A 21,534-nucleotide genomic window follows, 5' to 3' on the forward strand; every position below is an offset into this window, starting at 1 on the left:
GCAACTGCCGGGCGCCTTACCCCGGAGGTTTGGCAAAGCTTTGCAAAATATTGTGTAGATTTTCAACCGAGTGGCCTCTGACTTCTATGGATAAGGCAACTGCGGCCACGTAATGCCCTTTTCGTGGTCTTTGTCCTGCGCGAGCCAAGTCGCAAATCAATAAACCCCGCATCGGAACCAATTTTAGGCCAATTATTGTCTGCCTTAATGACTATAGATCAAATAACAAAAGAAACATTCTTGTAATTTAAAAATAAAACTAGAACGGAACTGAGGTCATTAATTAAGAAGCGGGATTTTTTTCGACGCCTCTGGTCATAAACCTCTGTATATCGAGGTCTATGCATTGGCTTACCGTTCCATGGCCGAGGGTTGTGGTCATCCTCTGGTGGGTTTTGTCGCCATTATTCGGAACTCTAACCCGCGCCCTGAATGGGGTGTTTGAACATCCTATTGCGGTTTTCTGCAGTTGTATAAAAAACAATTAGTATTCTTATTTTGACACACTATCAGACATCTTTTCTGCACATGTGAAAATTCAAACCCAGGTCTTTCAAGGTCAGGCCCTCACGTCATGTCAGGTGACCTCACCTCAGGAACCTTCTCGTAGCTACCCCGACTGAATTGCGCTTTTAAGCTTTCAACAATAGATATGGTCATAAGTATGCATAAAATATTATTTATTTATTTATTAGATGTCATGGAACAACAGGCGAATTGACGCCCAGTAACAGTTCATAGCAGTTATACGTTCGGAGCAGTGTAAACGTTGCCTTTAGTCTTTCGTCTCTAACCATAACTATCACACAGTCCATACAGTAGATACATGCATAACACAATAAATACAGTCATGCAGTACACACCGACTCACATGTTTTGTATATGTCGTCTTACTTATATTTCGGAATTTCTATTTCGGTGACCTATGTAACTAGGTCCCTAAAGGTCAGGTCAATCGTGCGACCATTCTATTTTCAATGGGAGAAAGCTGAACTGCGCTCCTTTTGGAAGAAAGTCACGCCAAGCACTAAAATATCGGGCAACTGGTAAAGGTGAAATATTGAATAGGAAGATTGCACCCGGGCCCTCTCTTTATGTTTTTGAGGCTACCCCAGGTCATGAAAGGTACCCAACAATGTTTCGACAATACCTTTTTATAGAAACATGTTAGAACGATGAAAACACTTTGAATGTGTGTTCAGCTTGACGGTACAGGTCGACTGACATGCAGCATGACCTCTTCTGGTCAGGTCATAACTTTGGCCTCGTTTAACCCTCGCCGGCACAGGCCATTTTGAGTCCTTCGACGGCACAAGGGGGGGGGGGGTTGGTACGACTCCCCCTCGCGTTTGGCCCCTGATGGAGCTAGAGGTTCGCGGAAAAAACGAGCGTGTTGCCCGTCACGAGAGGAAGCCAATGATACCCATTTTTAAGGTCCTAGGTCATCGGTTGACCTTCCAGGTCAGGTCAATGACCCAAAAATCGCGAATATCGGGACTTGTTAGAAAGTCGTAAAGTGTGGCTGCTAAGGGGTTTTCCAGTTCCATTATCAGTCACTTCTAATAGCAACATCTGTACTAGGCAGCTGACGCCCTATCGCCGATTTGCGATAAAATGCGTTTTACTTGATGCTATAGCGCATTTTCTAGAAGACTCGTGACCGGCAAAACATTTTATCTTTGACCTGACCTGTGACTTATCGGTGACTCCGAGGTCAATGAAATTAGAGGTCCTTCGACAAATTTGATAAGAGTTTTCGAACGCCGTTTGGATTTCGCGGATCCGTCCTGTAGTTTCGGAAATACGGGGGAGCAAAAAATAGCCCCCCCCACCAAGTCGCGTTATAAACAGGCCTCACCAGGGCGCGGGCCCGCGCCCCGTAGGGGGGGGGGCCGAAACGGCCCCCCTGTCCTTTTCCGTCGATATCTCCTAAACAACTGGAGATATCGCCACCAAACTTTCAGAACCCCTTCGGGCATCAATTTTACACATTGTGACCAACAATTTTTCAGAGGCTATAATAGGTTGGCCACAAATGACGTCAGAATGACGTCATGTTCTGCCATTTTCGACCGAAAAAAGACCTTGGCGAGAAGAGCTGTCAGGCCTACAGCTTTGAAAATACAGAAAAATGATCAAGACATAAAAGGTGTAGAATTGAGAGGGATACAAAACTGCTATCTCAGTTTTTTGACATTTTTGAGGTTTGACCCCCAAAAATAAAAAAGTAACTTTTTGGAAATATTAGCCGAAAAATCCAAAAAGTTTTTTGAGTTTCGAAAAAAAACGGAATATATGTGATAGTACCTACCGTCTTCTATCTGCATACCAAATTTCAGATCGATATTTCGTTTTTTGGCCAAGTTATAGCGAAGAAACTGTTCAAAAATGATGACGTCAAATTTTCAAACTCAAATTTTGTCAATTCTAGGTTCCGTAGGGCAAAACAAAGACCACCATTGGACTCCCCGTGACGAGCTGCATCAAATCGATACCCATTTTATGCAAAAATATCAACTTTGAAATTTGACCTAATTTGACTTGACCTTGACCTGACCTTCACCAAAACGTGACCTAAGCTGGCCCCAAAGGCTGCCTGACCCACATAATCGCATTTGTCATGTAAAATGAACCATAAAACATGTATCACACGACACTTTCATATTGTGACCCCCAGGTGACCCCCAGTGACCTGACCTCTGTGAACTGACCTGGTATCAGTGACCTCAGAAAGCGAAGTATGTGTATGACGAACAATTTACCATCGATGGTTTTCAAAACCTTACTAATTTACTCGATTTCACAACACATTTCTTGAAATGCCTGTGAACGGTGAAAATCCGACCTTTGACCTGACCTGTGACGTCATCGGTTTGACCTAGGTCAATGAAATTTGGTCACAAGGTAGTTCCCTGGTGGGGCTATCGAACGCCGTTTGAATTTTGAAAATCGGCCGGTAAATTTCCGAGATCTTAGGGGGGCCGAAACGGCCCCCCCCCCCCCCTACGGGTGGTGGGTCCGCCGGTAGCCCTACGGGGCGCGGGTTAAGCCCTCATATTTCACCATATGTCAACGATTTTGTCTACAAAGGACAAAGCTGTTTTTATAGACGTGTTTGTTAAAATGTTTTTTTTTCTGCGATAACATTTGACTTCAACCTTGCACTACATTTATTTTACCTGCGTCTTGTCCTTACGGTGTAAAGACGCCTCAAATGGCCTATTATTTACCCTAAAAATGTCAGCTTGAAAAAATTTAAGCCTCGCCGAATCTTTTGGTTTTCTACATACGGTCGTACCCCCCCCCCCCGGCCGAGGGGATGGTACGACCCACCTCGCCGTTTCGCCCCTAATTCAGCTAGAGCTTCGCGGAAAAAGGGGTGTGTGCGCAGCTACGAGACGCAGTGATTGGTACCCGATTTTAAGGACTCACGTCAAACGATGACCTCTGAGGTCAGATCAAGGCCCAAGGCACCGGTTCATTTTTTTTTGCAAATAACTTCGCTAAAAATGGTCGCAGAGACGTGATTTCGGCATAATCGTGTTCACTTCACTCAGACGTGTCGAATGGTATATTTTTTTTGTTTGGGTGAGGTCAACTTTAGGTGTTGACCTCGGGGCAAGGTCAGGTCAGAGCACCTTAGTTCACGAAGTCGGTCGAAGGATGTCATATAGCATACATATAAACCGATTCGGCAGGGGTCCTACCAAGTCCATTGGTGGCTTTCACGACTCGCCAGGCCAAGTTAATCGGGAGCTATTGACGACAAACTCATGTGACCTTAGTGACGTCATAAATGACGTCACGCAGGGTCAGTAATGCAAAAGTGAAGCATCAGCCTTTACAGGGAGTGCATGCAATCACGATTGTGTGTGCTTGAGACAGTTTTAGATCATTTCCGGCGCAGTTTCCATATTTCCCCCATTGACTTATAATGGTGAGGCCACGTGACCGACCTTATCTCATGTGACCTTTACGAAAAATCTGAGACATATAAGTTGCGAGACTTCTCAATGATACTATGTCCTGTAAGTGTCATCTCCATGTGAAAGCTCCTCTGGTAGTGATGGCGTTACAAAGTTGCGACATTTCGGGACTGTGCAGAGTCTTATTTATGACGTCTTAGGTCAGTGACCTGACCTGATCTGAAAATGAGATTGGTGTCACAATATCCAGCTTGAATAAAAAATCAGGTATGTCAAGTTTCAGCTCTCTATCGCCGGCGTGTTCCGAGCTACCGCGAAAAAAAAATGCTTAAAAATAGCTTATCGTTTTGTGTGCGATGGACCTCTATGAATTCATGCGCCAATTTACCTAACAATGTCCAATTTACCTAACAATGTCAAAATCGGGGCAATTTGATGATTTCTTTTGACAGACCTGAAATTACGTGAAAATTAACTGAATTACGTTGGTTAGGATTTTGTATGCATTATTGAATTTTGCTCACTTTATTTCGCTACGTGGCCCAGGAGACCCCCCTCCCCTCAACTTCCCGCCTAAATGTGGTACATAGGCGTAGGAACGTTTTCGAAAGTGGGGGGGGGGGGGGCAGGGTCCCAGAGGTCCAAAACCTAACCTACCCCCAAAATCCGATTTCTCCTCGGATTTCGGCCACTTTGTTTTCGCAAACATGCTCAGAGGTAAAAAAAAAAAATCGAGACAAAAAAAGAAAAAATTGGTTGAAATTTCAGGGAGTCTCCCGTCCATAAACTCAAACTGATGGGCGCGTTCCCCTGTCCTCCGCAGCCGTGGCACCCATGCAAATTCCAGAGGCATCCAGCAACTTTTTCATTACGAGCAAGCGTGAAATGTGCAAAGCGAGTCTTTTCAATATACCTATAAAAATCAGCATGAACGGCCCAGCTAGGCTCAGCCAGGCCTATAACGTTTTTAAGAGGTTTTATATCAGCGACCACTGCAACTGGGCTGATTGACTATCACTTATCAGAGGCCGGTGTGGGACTTTTAGACGGTCTGGGCCTTCAGAGGCCAGTTTAACCCTCCACGGCCCGGTCCTATAGGTTTTCTACATACGCGCTGGCCGAGGGGGCGGGGGGCGGGTACGACCCCCCTCGCCGTTTCGCCCCAAGTGGAGCTAGCGCGTCGCGGTAAAACGAGCGTGTGCGCCGTTACGAGACGCAGAGATCGATACCCGATTTTATGGTCCTAGGTCAACCGGTGACCTCTGACACCGTTCCGTGCTTCTATCCTCAGGATACTGAAATCCTTCTCCTCCACACCGCAACCCCCTCCGGGCTGGACAGGCAACTTTATCTCATGCGGGCCCCCTTGGAGCGGCACCGCTGCTCCCAAGGGAGCGCACCCCGTAGCCGGGTGCAGTGAGTGCCTTGGGGCTGGGTGGCCTGTCCTCTGGACGGGCTCAGCCCCGGCGACTCACTAGGGTGCCTGCCCAGACCAATGTCTCCCCCTATATCCTATCATCCTTCCGGCTCTGAAATGGTCTCATTGGACCGAAAGGGCCTAACCCAACAAAACAAACAAAAACCGGTGACCTCTTAGGTCAGGTCAAGTGCCTCAAGGCACGGTTCCGTTTTTGGTGAATAACTTCGCAAAAAATGGCCGCAGAGCCGCGATTTTGCCAGCATCGTGTTCGCCTCTCTCAGGCGCGTCGAATGATTTACTTTTTGTTTGGGTGAGGTAAACTTAGGGTGTTGACCTCGGGTCACGGTCAGGTCGGCGTCCCCAGGTCACGAAATTGGTCGAAGGAGGTCATGTCGCATATCATTCGATTCGGCAGGTCTTCTTGAGTCCATAGGTGGCTTTCCCGACTCGCTAGCTCAATTTGATCGGTACCTAGTTATTGACGAAAAACTAATAAGACCCTTATAACTTCATAAATGACGTCGCGCAAGGTCAACATTGCAAAAGTGACGCATCGAACCTTGCAAGGAGTGCATGAAATCACGACTCGGTGTGCTTGAGATAGTTGGAGATCGATCGTTCCCGGCGCCAGAAAAAGTTTTCAGTTTATCCCCATTGACTTATACCTAATGGTGAGGTCACGAAAATGACCTGACCTCATATGAACTTTAGGAAAAATCCGAGATATGCATTATACAAGTTGAGAGACTCCTATTGGATACTAGGTCCTCCAAGGTTCATTTCCCTGTGAAATCTCCTCTGGCAGTGAGGGCGTTGCGAAGTTGCGACATCTGAAGACCGTGCAGAGGTTCACTTATGACCACATGGGTCAGTGACCTGATCTGACCCGAAAATGCGGCTGGTGTCAAAAGATCCCGTTTGATTCAAAGGTCAGGTATGCCAAGCTTCAGCTCTCTATCGCCGGCGTGTTCGGAGCTATCGCGAAAAAAACCTATGGAGGGGCGGCACCCGCCCCCCCCCCCCCGGCCGGCGAGGGTTAAGGCCCTCAGAGACCAGTACAGGGCCTGGAAAGGGCAGGATGAGACCTTAAGATGCCGACTTGGGCCATCAGAGGCTAATGTGGGTCCTTACAGGCCAGTATGGGCCCTCAGAGGTCAGTGTGGGACCCTAAAATGCCGGCATGGGCCGGTGTTGGACCCCAGAGGCCAGCAGAAGACCCTCAAAAACCAAGATGGGCCTCAGAGGCCAGCATCGGGTCTTCAGAATCCAGTGCAAGGCCCTCAGAGACTAATGCGTGTCCTTACAGGCCAGCATGGGCCCTTAGAGGTCAGTGTGGGGCCGTAACAGACCGGCATGGGCGGGACTTGGAACCTAGAGACCAGCGGAGGGCCCTCATAGGCCAAGGTGGGCCCTCAGAGGCCGATGCGGACCCTTGGAGACCGGCATCGGATCTCCGGAATCCAGTGCGGGGCCCTTAGAGGTCAATGTGGGACCCTAAAATACCGGCATGGGCCGGTGTTGGAACCCAGAGACCAGCAGAAGGCCCTCAAAAACCAAGATGGGCCTCAGAGGCCGGCATCAGGTCTTCAGAATCCCGTGCAAGGTCTCATAGGCTAATGTGGGTCCTTACAGGTCAGCATGGGCCCTTAGAGGTCAGTGTGGGGCCCTAAAAGACCGGCATGGGCCGGCGTTGGACCCCTCAGGCCAAGGTGGACCCTCAGAGGCCGATGCGGACCCTTAGAGGCCGGCATCGGGTCTTCAGAATTCAGTTCGGGGCCCTCAAAGGCACCTAAAGGCTAGTCTTGGGACCCCAGAGACAGAAATGAGGCCACCAGAGGCCGGTGTGAGGCCCTCAGACGCCGGCTGGGCCCTTGAGGCCGGTTTAGGGGCCCTCAAATGAGGTCAATGTGGGTTCTCAGCGGTCAATGTGGGCGCTTGACCGCCACTGAAGGGCCCTCCGAGATCAGTGTAGGACCCTCAAAGACTGGTTTGGGAGCTGTTAATAGCTAGCGTGGTATTCTTGAGTCTCGTGACAATCGAATAAGGGCCAGAGCCCCATACGCCCATGGGGGCCCATTGGTTGTTTGGGGGGGGGGGCAAATGATATGATGGCCCCCTGATCAGCCTTTGGAGGGGGAAGGGCATGGCCCTGATCCCCCTCTGCGACCGCCACTGCACTGAAAGTGGAAGGGGGAGGGGCAGAAACAGACATTGCTGGCCCCCAGCCTGTTTGAACCGAGGCTGAGGCACGGTCACCCTGGCCCTCAGCTAGTACGCCTTTGACGAACTATGCCGACCCCAAGCAGATAAGGTCAAGCGTTGGTCGTTTGTATACGCATTCTCCTACACCGTGCTAGTATTGTCTTGGTATTGCCTATACCTTTTTAGTGCTCGCTGTCCCGCGCCTCGTATTCAACAAAATGCTGTCACCAGGACTCACAGTCTTGTCTCTGATATGGTTTCCTTCATTGCGTGAAGGAAATTGCGGTCAATAACGCTGTAGAAAGTTAGAAACAAAAAGGAATCCTCATTAAAGGGCAAGCTGAATAGTTGTCAAGTTACCGGGTGGTAGGTTAGGTACAGACAGACACTTAAGTCAGCAAAAAGTGGGGGGCAGTTAACATTGCTGGCCCCCCCACCTCCGAAAGTGGGGGGGGGGCCATGGCCCCCCCGGCCCCCCCTGTTCCTACGCCTATGATGTGTTACGATCCAACTAGGGCTGATAATCCCGGGATCGGGATCCCGGGATCCCGGGATTGTATTAATCCCGAATCCCGGGATTAGAAGCATCGGGATTTCGGTATCCCGATATTTTCCGTACAGAAACATCGTTCATAAAGTGTAGCTGATAGTAGGTATGTAAAAAAAGGTAAGTGAGTAACAACGCATTACAGTGCAGTTTTATGTCCAAAGATCTTACTTATGCCGTGCAAAGTCGTTATGCACAAGTATTGGTTACATATATACCTAATTGACATTGTTTCACACCGTCTCAGCCTTCACAATGTGGCGAGAGACGAGCTCTCTCTCGGCTCATCTCTCGCTCCCCGCGACGTCCCTCGCGTACTCGGTTTAACAGATCATTTTGCACGATGACATACTATGCCGACTATCGAATTCGAGTCCATCGAGTGGGAGGAGGTCGGCCGTCTTCTCTGTGTGACTGTGGGAGCACGTCTGGTGGCTCAGTTACTGTCAGTGCCCCGTGGCTGGACGATCCATGAGGCTGGCCGGGCGCCCTGGGCATGGTTACCGTTAGTGAATAATTATTAACCAATATAACGCCTTTTGGGGCGACTAACGGAGCGAGCGAGAGGGTGAGCCTTGCACGTGCGAAATTGCGAGGGGGTACCTCCAACTGAGTTGTGCACGGCACCCTACTAACCGGTCTCTAGCGATGTGCCAAATTTGAGCACAATCGGCCCAGCCGTTCTCGAGATCTGGAGGCGGCACCCTGCACGTGCGCACGTGCAAAATGGGTCCCAACTGACTTTTGCACGGCACCCTACTAACCGGTCCCTAACCATGTACCAAATTTGAGCGCCATCGGTCCAGCCGTTCTCGAGATCTGGAATCGACCCCTGCACGTGCGCACGTGCAGCAGCACCTCAACTCTGGCACATGGATATGCATTGCATAGTGGGTGCCTACCTACATGCCAACTTTCAGCGCAATCGGCCAAGTAGTTACCGAGATATTGCAACAATTGCAAAAGTGACACCTCTTCGTTTTGCACGTGGCACGTGCATAAGGGGTCACCCACATGCATCGGGAATAGTCCAATACTTGGTAGAAGGAATGAAGCTACCCTACAAAAATTACCGCATGTAAATCGGTCAAGTGGTTGCTGAGATATAAGCCTCGCAAAAGCGTGACCACGGCCGGCCGGCCGGCCGGCCGCTCATACTCAGAAATTTCCGTTAAAGGGACCCTCCCACCTTAACATTAGTTTTGAGTTGAGATAGCCAAGTTTGCGGCCAGGCTCAGAAACCACCATTTATCCTGGTCGCAACCCCCGCAGCTTTATGGTGTTCAAGAAATTTCTTCCCTTTACTTGCAGGGTGGGACCAGCGTGGTCCCTATCTCTTAACCATTACGGGAATCTGATGACGTCATCAGGCTTTGGAACGTCCGTTAAATGTTTGACTAAAACGTTTTGTAACACGCGGTGGTATATGCTGCTTTGCGCGCAACAAATGCCGCACTTTCAAATAAAGTCGCTAGGAACAGCGGAGATCCCAAAAAGTAAACAAAAGTAAAAGTCTAATATCTTGAAAACCGGTTAATATTTTTCGATGAAATTTGGTAGATATTCGTTTTTGCTCTTTCTGAACCGAGCGACATCACTTTCATGCCAATTCATTAACTTTTTTGAAGGTGGGAGGGTCCCTTTAATCTAAGGAAAGACTACGCTCGCTTCGCTCGCTCCGTAATTACGTGCCTTTGTGATAAGCTATAGCTAACTTTGCCAAAATGTCGGATTTTGCTGAATTTAATTGCATGTAAACTGCATGTAAACGCGATTGCATGTAAACTGTCTGATGCGTTGAAACAGCGCATCCGACAGAGACGGTCACGTGCTGCTAAAGTCCTACAATCGCTCCATAACAAAATGTCGGCAGACAGAGACTGGAAAGATATTTTTCCTAGTGCCTCTCGCAAGGAAGCACAGGACTTATGTCCACATGATGGAAAGATTGGGAGAACAGATGCATGATACCGAAGTAGGTGTAGATACAGAAGTGATGGACGCTGATGATCCTGAATCAGCGCCGTCTCTTCAGTCGATGCTTCAACAAGCTCTAGATGAGGTTAGAGCTCCAGAGCAAGGCACCAGTTCATGCCCGTCTGGGATTAACTTTTAGCAATCTTCTCTGATGATGACGAAGGCCATAAGGAAAGAATTGGAAAATTTACCTATCTCAGGAAGGACAGGCATGGTAGCGCTGTCCTACAACTGGCTGAAGGGCATAGTTCCTACGAGTGTTGAATCGGAACGAGTGTTTTCCACTGTCGGGAATATCGTCACAAAAGTGCGGTCGAGTCTCGGCGACGAAGTCGTTGATGCACTTTGCTTCCTCAAGTGCTACTACCGTAACAAGTGAATGTGACCAGGACATGCTGCTGGTCAGACGACCACAATCCGTAGGCACGTCTACTGTATCCTGACTCGAAATATAAACAAGAAATACAATGATCGATGTCATTCATGCTCTTATATTTGTTCGGGGTGAAGGTGTATGCCTGGTATTGTGTTTATGATGGTAAGGATGCGCCATATACATACGATATTGCAAGAAAATTCTGCTTTGTAGACAGGTTAAAATAAAAACTGCTCAATCCCGGGATCCCGGGATATCCCGGGATTGCATTTCTAAAATCCCGGGATCCCGGGATTGCCAAAAAGTCCCGGGATTATCAGCCCTACCAACCACGACCCGGCCTAATTTCGCCATTTGCTGCCCGCCATGACTAGACTCTATTTCTAGGCGCTCCCGTCTTTCGCTTGGCAACAGAGAAACTAAATAATGAACTGGCTGCCGGGAGCGTTTGGTTTTGTGGCGTCACCTCACGCCATTGTGTCTGCGCTCGTGACTGACGGCGCGGAGCGGTGTCTGCCGGCGCCTGACACCGGCACGGGGCACGGCCGGCGCGCCCGCACGGCTCCCACGGCGGCGGGCCGTCACCCAGCGGGCGGCGCACAGACACCGGCCGCCGGTCTCAGTGGGGCACGAACCGCCTCAGTCCTGCAGTGGAGGGCGTGCTGCAGCTAGCGGTGTGCTTTGGTGGTGATGGGTAAGATTCCCATTGTGGAAAGGATTAGTGGCGGTGCTGGTGGTGTATTATCTCTTGGTAGTGACTGCTGAGGACCTGTCATGGCAGGTACCGTTCCAACTGCTACATTCCGAACATTTATCCGTATTGATACCTATTCGTCAGGCGTTAATATGACTCAACTGGATCTCCCTCATGCGATGCGGTTTTAAAAATCTACTAGTTTGGGACTCAAAATGTGAAAAAAATCCCGCTTTATGGCAAAGACTTATTTATGCGATAGATAAAGCTGTGAATGCTTGGAAGGATTTTGAATGGAAATGAAATGCTTGCTAAATTCCAAGATTGAAGTGCACATGTCCTAACATCAAACTGGGCGCCGTAAATGCCACGCCTGTAACCAAAATTAATCATTAACATCATTAATAGCATTAATTATCTTTCTCCAAAACCTAAAGGTCGGATGTTACTAATAGCAAAACTGTTTTGTTCTAAAACTTTGATTTGTTTCGATATGCTCATTTTTAAGCTATATCGGACAAACAACACCGGAAGAACTTATGCCTGAATTGTCACACCTGCCATGTGTAACATATTACAGAATGAGGAGCCGAACGAAAGGGAGGTCGGGAGATACAAAAAGTATTAACAACTGTCAGCAGCCTATTGGTCCTTGTGTACCTACTAAATCTAAATCATCACTGTCCCGGGTGTTCCCCGTATTGCAGACTCTGACGACAGTGACAATGAGGGCGGCATGGGCAACGTCAACCGCGCCGTCATGCGACCACCGGGACACTCGGGGAAGGCCAAACGCGGCCACCTCTGCTTCGACGCCTCCTTCGAAACAGGTCTGCTCGCTCGTTTACCTACAACCAATGCTTTCAGGTGCAGTTGAAACTCGCTCGCTTGTTTCATATCAAATGCTTTTTTTCAATATCCGCGATGCTTCAATACAATATCTGATAGAGTGGAAACGATACTTTGCTCCGTTCAGTTTGTGAGCCATGCGGCACAGCATAACACCAGGCGCTGACTGGCAATGCCACCTAGCGAGCAAAGGGTGAACTAGCTGCGGCCGACCGATGATGGCTATTGCCGATCGCGCATGAATAACTGTCGAATCTCAATACATGTGCCTGTTGGACTGTTTATGTTTCTATACTCGCCACCTGCGCTGTTTTGCAGGGAATTTGGGCCGGGTGGACTACATCAGTGAGTTTGAGTACGACCTGTTCATCCGACCGGACGCCTGTAACCCCCGCTACCGTATCTGGTTCAACTTTGTCGTGGACAACGTCCGACAAGACCAGGTAGGTAACAATTACTGAATGCTGACTGAGCCAGGAGATTAAACTTATCGGGTTCATGAATGAGCGAATGAGCATGCAAAGTGCTTTCAAAGAATTTCTTTCCCCTGCGGTGGGATGAGCGGCGCTTTTGTAACAATACATTTAGAGGTGAGAACATTTTTATGTCTTTCCTATTATTTTTTCGTTGCAAGGACGTAGCCAAGGGGGGCACGGGGGCTATGCCCCCACCCCACCCCACCCCTGAAGGCGAAAAATAAAACAAAATTGTATAAAAAATAAAAATAGATAAAAACAGCTGGACTACACCCTAAAAAAATAGTGGGCCAAAACCGAGGAGTTTTCCGTTTTTGGAGGGGGTGCGACCCTAGGTCACGACCTGTGGCCCCTCCCTGAGCAAAATACTGGCTACGTGCCATCTACTGCCATGGTATTTTACAGAGAGTGATCTTCAACATCGTGAACATGAGTAAAACGAAGAACCTCTTCAGGGATGGAATGACACCGCTGGTGAAGTCCACGTCTCGGAACAGATGGTAAGACCGTGATGCCTGAAATACTGTTACAAGGCCGTTAGATAACGTCGTTATTGAATTGCAACGTTTCCGCTAGCCTCGCGCCGTTTCAAGCATCGTCTGCCGTCTGTTCTCACGAGTCCCTTGCGCATGTGACAGCCAGCGTCTGCTTGGTGTCCTCACGGGCCCTGTGTACCTCCCTACAGGCAGCGCCTGCCGGCGCGGAACGTGTACTACCACCGGTCTGCCGAGCACCGCGGTCACTACATCCTGTCGTTCGCGTTCGCGTTCGACCGGGAGGAGGACGTGTACCAGTTCAGCGGCTGCTTCCCCTACTCCTTCTCGCGGCTGCAGCTCTACCTGGCCGAGCTGGAGCGACTGCAGCTGCCCTGGATCCGCCGGCAGACGCTCACTCTCACCGTGGTGAGTGCCGCCCGTCGGCAGACGCTCACTCTCACCGTGGTGAGTGCCGCCGCCGCTTGGATAGCTGGAGATATGTCGTTACAGACTAAGTTGCCATGCTGGAGCCGCTCGGCAATGAACATAAACGTACACGTTTTAGAGCTCAATCACACGAGTGCACCTACTTCATTTGTCCCGTGACATAGATTGATAGCGTCTGTGCTATGATTGTCTCTACAAACATGCACCGTATTGTGACGTGTGTGCCGGCCAGCAGAAGCGCGAGTGTGACCTGGTGGTACCTTCATTGTGACGCGTATGTGTGACCGTCTGATCCCGCAGCAGAAGCGCGAGTGTGACCTGGTGTGACCTTCATTGTGACGCGTATGTGTGACCGTCTGATCCCGCAGCAGAAGCGCGAGTGTGACCTGGTGGTATCTTCATTGTGACGCGTATGTGTGACCGTCTGATCCCGCAGCAGAAGCGCGAGTGTGACCTGGTGGTATCTTCATTGTGACGCGTATGTGTGACCGTCTGATCCCGCAGCAGAAGCGCGAGTGTGACCTGGTGGTATCTTCATTGTGACCAGGGGCGCCGCCACGGATTTTTGACTGGGGGGGACGGACTGACCGGCTGAAAACCCAAAAGTAGACATTCTTACCGTGACTTTTTCGGTCGGATGCATTCAACGTTTAAAGCAAATATGCCACTTTTAACATAGGGTTTCGAACTGAAGTAACAGTTTTGTAGCTTGAGCTGAGACGAGAACAAATCAGGAGCTTTTATGGCCCAACGATCACCCTAGCCAAATATATCGGTATCGATTTTAGGTTTGAAGACTGAAGTCATTCCCATAGATTACACTTAGTCATTCTCTTACCGAGGAATCCATTACCTTACGGAAAAATGCTAGCGAATCAGCATTCAGCTGGTTTGAACTACGTACTACGCTTGGTCAACGCGTAATCAGCTTCCGCTGCAATAGGTATAGGTAAGTAGCCTCTACGAAAGATGGAAAATAGTGATGTAAAAATAAATCTAAAATCCTTTTGCAAATATTCATTATCTCCTGACCATTTTAAGTTTAAAAACTCATAAAACTGTGGCAAAACAACTGGTTTGAGGAAAGTAGTTGAGGTACATAGGTGTCGATTTCTACCGAGTTGGGGGTGCCCGGTCGCAGCAAATCCGCCGCCGCCCTAGCGGTGACCTTAACCTGCGCGGTCTGTTGAGGCTCCAAAGCCAAGCCGGCCGAGCCGGCGGGGAATTTGGAGAGCTCGGGCATCCCCGACTTGGCGGAAATGGACACCAATGTTTAGGTATTTCCTTAAAGTAATGGCTATAGACCGCATTCCCACCGAGTACCTACCTATATACACATCTGATGTCCGATTCAGTTTGACACGGCAAAGCCTCGTGTTTTATCACGGTATAGTCGCTGATGTATGCCACTAATATGATCGATAATGCGTATTGCATAGGTAATGCATATTGCATACCCGCGTGGGGGAGGGGGCGTTGTAAAGTCACAAATCTCTTTTTGATCTGTGCACGAATCGGCGCGAAGCGCCGCGAAAATTGGCAAAAAAAAACAGGCAAAACTGCTCCAAAATACGAATTTTGCAGCCCGTGTAACAAGCATGATACCAGAAAACCTTAGGTCAGGAAAACCAAGTCAAGTAGTCAAGTCACCTCAAAGTTTTTTTTTTTTTGGTCCTGTCAACCGTATAGCTTATTTCTTAGAAGCTGGAAATTTAGTGTAGCGTGACTGCAGAAGTGCGGGGTCGGAGCCGGAATCAGTCGGAGTTGACTGTTTTGGCCAGTTTTGGCCAGAGTCGGAGTTGAAGTCTTCGAAAATGTTCGGATTTTGACTTCGAGGTCGGATTGGTGTAAAGTCATGCTCTTGGCTGGTTAGACGAAATATATTAGGCCCGTGTTCGGCCAGTTGTGTTATACGACACACGTTGATCACGATATCAAAAATCGGCAGTTCCGCGTTGACAGGTCGGATAAGAGCTGGATATTTTGTTGGCCGAGGTGGCAGGGGTCAGACCAATGCATGTAGGCCCACGCCCCATATACTGAGTATCTAAACCTCCTGGACCCTCTCAGATTCGGCACCGGCCGTTCCATCTCTTCCATCCTCAGGACAGTCAAATCCTTCTCCTCCACGCCGCAACCCCCTGCTCCGGGCTGGACGGGCAACTCTATCCCATGCGGGAATGGCTCCACTGGAGCTATAGTCCTTTGACGGGTGCAGTGAATGCCAGTGGGCTGGGCTGCCTGTTCAATTGGTCGGGTTCATCCCAAGTGGCTCACTGGGGTGACTGCCCCGACCAATGTCTCCCGCTAATTCTTTCATACTTGCGGCTCTGAAATGGTCTCATTGGACCGAAGGGCCTAATCAAATTTCGAGTAGTATAACAACCAGTAAAACGCCTTTTGGGGCGATCAACGGAGCGAGCGAGAGGGTGGGGTGGGCCTTGCACGTGCAAAATTGCGAGGGGATACCTCCAACTAACTTGTGCACTGCACCCTTCTAACCGGTCCCTAACGATGTGCCAAATTTGAGCGCAATCGGCGTAGCCGTTCTCGAGATCTGGAAGCGGCACCCTGCACGTGTGCACGTGCAAAATGGGTTCCAACTGACTTTTGCACGGCACCCTACTAACCGGTCCCTAACCATGTATCAGATTTCAGCACAATCGGTTCAGCCGTTCTCGAGATCTGGAATCGACCCCTGCATGTGCGCACGTGCAGCAGCACCCCAACTGTGGCACACGGATATGCATTGCCTAGTGGGTATACCTACCTACATGCCAACTTTCAGCGCAATCGGCCCAGTAGTTGCCGAGATATTGAAATTGTTACAAAACTGACACCTCTTCGTTTTTCACGTGGCACGTGCATATGGGGTCACTCACATGCATCGGGAATAGTCCGATGCTCGTTAGAAGGAATGAATCTAGTGCTACCCTACAAAAATTACCGCATGTAAATCGGTCAAGTGGTTGCTGAGATATAAGCCTAGCAAAAGCGTGACCACGGCATACTCAGAAATTTCCGTTAACCTACGAAAGACTACGCTCGCTTCGCTCGCTCCGTAATGAGTTTGGGGGGAACGTCCCCCTTCCATTCTGAGAGTGGGGGGGACGCGTCCCCCCCGTCCCCCCCGGTGGCGGCGCCCATGATTGTGACGCGTATGTGTGACCGTCTGATCCCGCAGCAGAAGCGCGAGTGTGACCTGGTGGTATCTTCATTGTGACGCGTATGTGTGACCGTCTGATCCCGCAGCAGAAGCGCGAGTGTGACCTGGTGGTATCTTCATTGTGACGCGTATGTGTGACCGTCTGATCCCGCAGCAGAAGCGCGAGTGTGACCTGGTGGTATCTTCATTGTGACGCGTATGTGTGACCGTCTGATCCCGCAGCAGAAGCGCGAGTGTGACCTGGTGGTATCTTCATTGTGACGCGTATGTGTGACCGTCTGATCCCGCAGCAGAAGCGCGAGTGTGACCTGGTGGTATCTTCATTGTGACGCGTATGTGTGACCGTCTGATCCCGCAGCAGAAGCGCGAGTGTGACCTGGTGTGACCTTCATTGTGACGCGTATGTGTGACCGTCTGATCCCGCAGCAGAAGCGCGAGTGTGACCTGGTGGTATCTTCATTGTGACGCGTATGTGTGACCGTCTGATCCCGCAGCAGAAGCGCGAGTGTGACCTGGTGTGACCTTCATTGTGACGCGTATGTGTGACCGTCTGATCCCGCAGCAGAAGCGCGAGTGTGACCTGGTGGTATCTTCATTGTGACGCGTATGTGTGACCGTCTGATCCCGCAGCAGAAGCGCGAGTGTGACCTGGTGTGACCTTCATTGTGACGCGTATGTGTGACCGTCTGATCCCGCAGCAGAAGCGCGAGTGTGACCTGGTGGTATCTTCATTGTGACGCGTATGTGTGACCGTCTGATCCCGCAGCAGAAGCGCGAGTGTGACCTGGTGGTATCTTCATTGTGACGCGTATGTGTGACCGTCTGATCCCGCAGCAGAAGCGCGAGTGTGACCTGGTGGTATCTTCATTGTGACGCGTATGTGTGACCGTCTGATCCCGCAGCAGAAGCGCGAGTGTGACCTGGTGGTATCTTCATTGTGACGCGTATGTGTGACCGTCTGATCCCGCAGCAGAAGCGCGAGTGTGACCTGGTGGTATCTTCATTGTGACGCGTATGTGTGACCGTCTGATCCCGCAGCAGAAGCGCGAGTGTGACCTGGTGGTATCTTCATTGTGACGCGTATGTGTGACCGTCTGATCCCGCAGCAGAAGCGCGAGTGTGACCTGGTGGTATCTTCATTGTGACGCGTATGTGTGACCGTCTGATCCCGCAGCAGAAGCGCGAGTGTGACCTGGTGGTATCTTCATTGTGACGCGTATGTGTGACCGTCTGATCCCGCAGCAGAAGCGCGAGTGTGACCTGGTGGTATCTTCATTGTGACGCGTATGTGTGACCGTCTGATCCCGCAGCAGAAGCGCGAGTGTGACCTGGTGGTATCTTCATTGTGACGCGTATGTGTGACCGTCTGATCCCGCAGCAGAAGCGCGAGTGTGACGTGGTGACGGTGGGCCCGCCGGAGGCGATGGACGGCCACCTGCCCACCAAGACGGTGGTCATTATGGCCAGAGTGCACCCCGGCGAGACGCCCACCTCGTTCATCATCAAAGGTGAGCCGCAGAGGAGACGGCGGTGCACCGGGCTGCAGAGCGGCAGCATCAGAAACGGGAATGGACTTTGTAGCTCCTTTTTTTTTGCACAAGGAGAACAAATTCTTTAACCTTCATAAATATATTTGACCGAAATGGCGGTTTCGTATCCGGTAAACGCAATTCTCTTCGAATAAAACGTTTTTTCCATGTCCTACTCTAAATCCCGTCGTTTCAGGTTTGCTCGATCTGCTGACGGCAGACCATCCGGTTCCCACTCAGCTTAGGCAGCATATCGTGATAAAGATCATCCCCATGCTCAACCCAGACGGCGTGTTCCTAGGCAACCACAGGTGAGGCACGCAATACCGTCTCATCTAATCACGTTTAGCGATGAATCCGATAGAACATGTTTGCTCTGTCTAAACATGAGACAGACGCTACAATCGCATATTTTATTCCGGGAATTTTCGATGCAAGACATTCATAGCATAACAGAAGCACGCAATCGTCTTGTTTGGTCTTCGGATCGCCCTAAAATTTTCACACCGTGCTTCTGCTAATAACGATCCGCTGACTCCTCAGGTGTTCGGTGATGGGGGCCGACCTGAACCGCGCCTGGCAGGAGCCGTCGGAGTGGGGCCACCCCACCATCCACGCCGCCAGAAAGCTGCTCCACTCACTCGACACCAACAAGGTGGGAAGTAGAACGTTATGGAATGACGTTGTAGTGGAACGTCGTTATAGCGCTTGTGTGGCGCCAAAAAACGCTCTTCTTGGCCGGTGAGGTGTGGGTGCACCGAGTGTTGGACTTGCTCCATAATAGACCGACGAAACGTCAATAAAACTGGTCGCTGGAAACTGAGCAGTGAGCACAGTCAACTAACTAGTTGCACTCCTTAAATGTTCAACTGATACCGATTTTAACCTCCGTCTTATCTTCTTAAAGATACGTGCCGTGCTCTAATTTATTTTAACGTTTGCACAATATTGCAGAATAATGGGTTGGAAATAGTGCTGGACCTCCACGCCCATACGAGCCTCCTCGGCTGTTTCGTCTATGGAACAACATACGAAGACGTCTACAGGTCAGTTTGGCAACGTGGAGAAACCGAGGCGGCTGACATTTGGGGCTATGGATTTTCTGATCGGTAAATCGTATCTGACAAGCTATAGTGATTTGACTTCAGCTATGTATTCTGGTGCGGTCTGTGAACGACGTAGGTAGGTAATGATTACAAAAGTAGGCTCTTATTTTGAGCTCGGACCTCATCAATCTGTTTGGTAAAAAGCTCTAGGAACTTGAAGCACGAGCTGTATACGAATATGTATATCCAATCGCCGAGGACTGAGGTTGCTGTCGTAATTTTGTATTGCTGTCGCATTTCAGGCACGAACGGCACATCGTATTTCCGAAGATGATGAGTCAAAACTCGGAGGACTTCAGCCATACTAACACAATCTACAACAGGGACCCGCTGAAACTGGGCACTGCACGCAGGTAAATGGCATTTGACGAATGAGGATGTATTGCGGCACAGTATCCGATCCGGTGGTGTGTTGCGACGTGTAACCTCCAGTGGTGTGCGAACTGCGAGTGTGGCACCTAGCGCCTGTCCCGTGCCAGTGCCCCATCCACACGGCGGCGCACTGACCCCTCCGTCCGCCGTCAGGTACCTGTGCTCCCAGCTGAGCGACTCCGTCAACTGCTACTCGCTGGTGGTGTCCATGTACGGCTACACGGGCCGCCACGGCGAGGGTGTCATTCCCTACACCGAGGAGGCCTGTATCCTCTACCACAGACCGGCTGAAGGGGCACAGAGAGCTGCGGTACTCGCACGGCAGCTGTGTGGTCATTGCGAGGCGGGTGGCGACCCTCTCACTACCAGCCGAACTCAATGTGATACAGTCGTCAGCAAAGTGATTCGATGTTGCTTAGATGGTACGAGTTTTATGCTGCTACGTTTCAAGCCCAGTAATTTAATTTTCATCCCTCTTTTTCATAGCATAAGTTCCACAAAAAAACATAAGTTCCGATGTTCAGTCGAAACGCCTTTTGTTCAGCGTTTCCCCAGCATGTGGATGCATTTTCCCTTAGCACCTTCTGCAGACATGCGTTTGGGCCGGGACCTGGGCCGCGCACTGCTCGACTACTTTAGGGCGATGCAGGTGATTCCTTCGCCACCCAAGTCGACGGCAGCACCGGCAGCCGGCGCAGAGCGGCCACCTCGAGCACACAGGTAAGGAACGCTGCTGCCTAGGGACCCACAGGAACGTAACGGCTACTGGTAATTTTTGATTATGTTTAGCAGCGTGCATTTGACCAATATCGGTTATCCAACTTCGTTATCATAACCTTCTTCGACTCCGTTTTTCCGCGTTAATATACTATGCTGCCGTGTGCCGTCACGCTGTTCCGTGTCTTCTCCAATGCCGTTAGCAGAGTGCACGGGTTTATGATGCGGTTGCTGACTGTGTCTGTTGGCTCCCAGGCCGCCCGGTAGCGTTACGCCGGCGCCTGCCGGCGGCGCCGCCCCTCCCCCTCCGCCTCCGTCCGACCCGGAGCTGCAGCGGTACCCGCTGACCGACTCGGGCGCCTCCTCGGTCCGCGGCGAGTCGCCCCGAACGCCGGCCATCGACGTGCGCGTCCGCGAGCGGCGAGAGCGCGCCGTCGGCCCGGCCGCGCCGCCGGGCCGCCGCCGGCCGGCCGTGGTCAGCGTGCGCTCCTACGTGGCCGACGACCGGACGGCCGGCTCCTCGGACGACTCGGCCGGCTCCGGCGACTCGGCGGAGTCGGAGACCACAGACTCGGAGGCCGCGGCCGACTCGCCACAGACCGGCCCGGCCGCCAGGCAGCCGCTGCGCCGGCTGGCCATCAAGAGCGTGGACTTCCGACGACTGGAGCGGCTGCGGCGGCGGCAGCGGCGCGCGGCGGCCGCCGCCATGCCACGGGGCCGGTCCGGCGCGGCGCACCACCTCTCCGGTGGCTCCGGGCGGCGGCCGCGCGGCGCCGGCTTCTTCGGCGGCCGGCCGCGCGCCCTGGCGGCGCTGGCAGAGCCGGAGTTCGGGCCGCTGCTGCTCGCCGGTCCTCTGGTTGGGTCAGTGCCGGCCCCAGTCCCGCCTCGGGCCCCGTCCGCGGCCCTGACGGCGGGACCAGCGGCGCCGGCCGACGTCCCGGCCGGCCCGAGGGTCAGTGTGCTCGATATGAGTCAGCTGGCGCGTGGGGGTCACCAGGACGTGACATACAGCCGCCTGGGGGCACGACCGCACCGGCGCCGCACCCAGACGGCGGGGAAGAGCGCGGAGAAGCAGGGCCTCGGCAAACCAGGATAATGCTGGACGTACATACGGGCTTTGTTAGAGGGCGTCTATGCCAGCAATAGATAGGTGGGCACTGCACGTGTTTTCGGTCTTTATAACAAATCGTATGGTGCGTAATATCGTTTTCAGCACGGTTACTGTATGTACGGCCCTGCAGCAAAAGAGTGGTT

At 51.2% G+C, this 21,534-nt stretch overlaps 1 protein-coding gene across 1 annotated transcript; it reads left to right on the forward strand.

Annotated features, from left to right (window-relative positions):
- The first annotated feature begins 11,755 nt into the window (after positions 1–11,755).
- LOC122368700 (cytosolic carboxypeptidase 6-like) lies at positions 11,756–21,376 on the forward strand. The gene is made up of 13 exons (XM_043342896.1): positions 11,756–11,972; positions 12,310–12,434; positions 12,873–12,967; positions 13,153–13,369; positions 17,935–18,064; positions 18,282–18,396; positions 18,629–18,740; positions 19,040–19,131; positions 19,434–19,544; positions 19,717–19,829; positions 20,154–20,283; positions 20,536–20,926; positions 21,278–21,376. Exons 1-13 carry the CDS (start codon positions 11,879–11,881, stop codon positions 21,374–21,376), a joined length of 1,824 nt encoding a protein of 607 aa, XP_043198831.1. The 5' UTR covers positions 11,756–11,878.
- The last annotated feature ends 158 nt before the right edge of the window (positions 21,377–21,534 follow it).

The sequence above is a fragment of the Amphibalanus amphitrite genome, unplaced genomic scaffold, assembly GCF_019059575.1.
Source record: "Amphibalanus amphitrite isolate SeventyFive unplaced genomic scaffold, NRLGWU_Aamphi_draft 000969F_arrow, whole genome shotgun sequence".
In the NCBI taxonomy this organism is placed as follows: domain Eukaryota; kingdom Metazoa; phylum Arthropoda; class Thecostraca; order Balanomorpha; family Balanidae; genus Amphibalanus; species Amphibalanus amphitrite.

What these genes read in the sequence shown, in the direction of transcription:
- LOC122368700 (XM_043342896.1), top strand. Translation starts at nt 11,879, where the DNA reads ATGGGCAACGTCAACCGCGCCGTCATGCGACCACCGGGACACTCGGGG. An exon ending in GTGTTCCTAGGCAACCACAG is followed by an intron (nt 18,397 to 18,628) that starts GTGAGGCACGCA and finishes CTGACTCCTCAG; the next exon opens with GTGTTCGGTGATGGGGGCCG. An exon ending in ACATACGAAGACGTCTACAG is followed by an intron (nt 19,132 to 19,433) that starts GTCAGTTTGGCA and finishes GTCGCATTTCAG; the next exon opens with GCACGAACGGCACATCGTAT.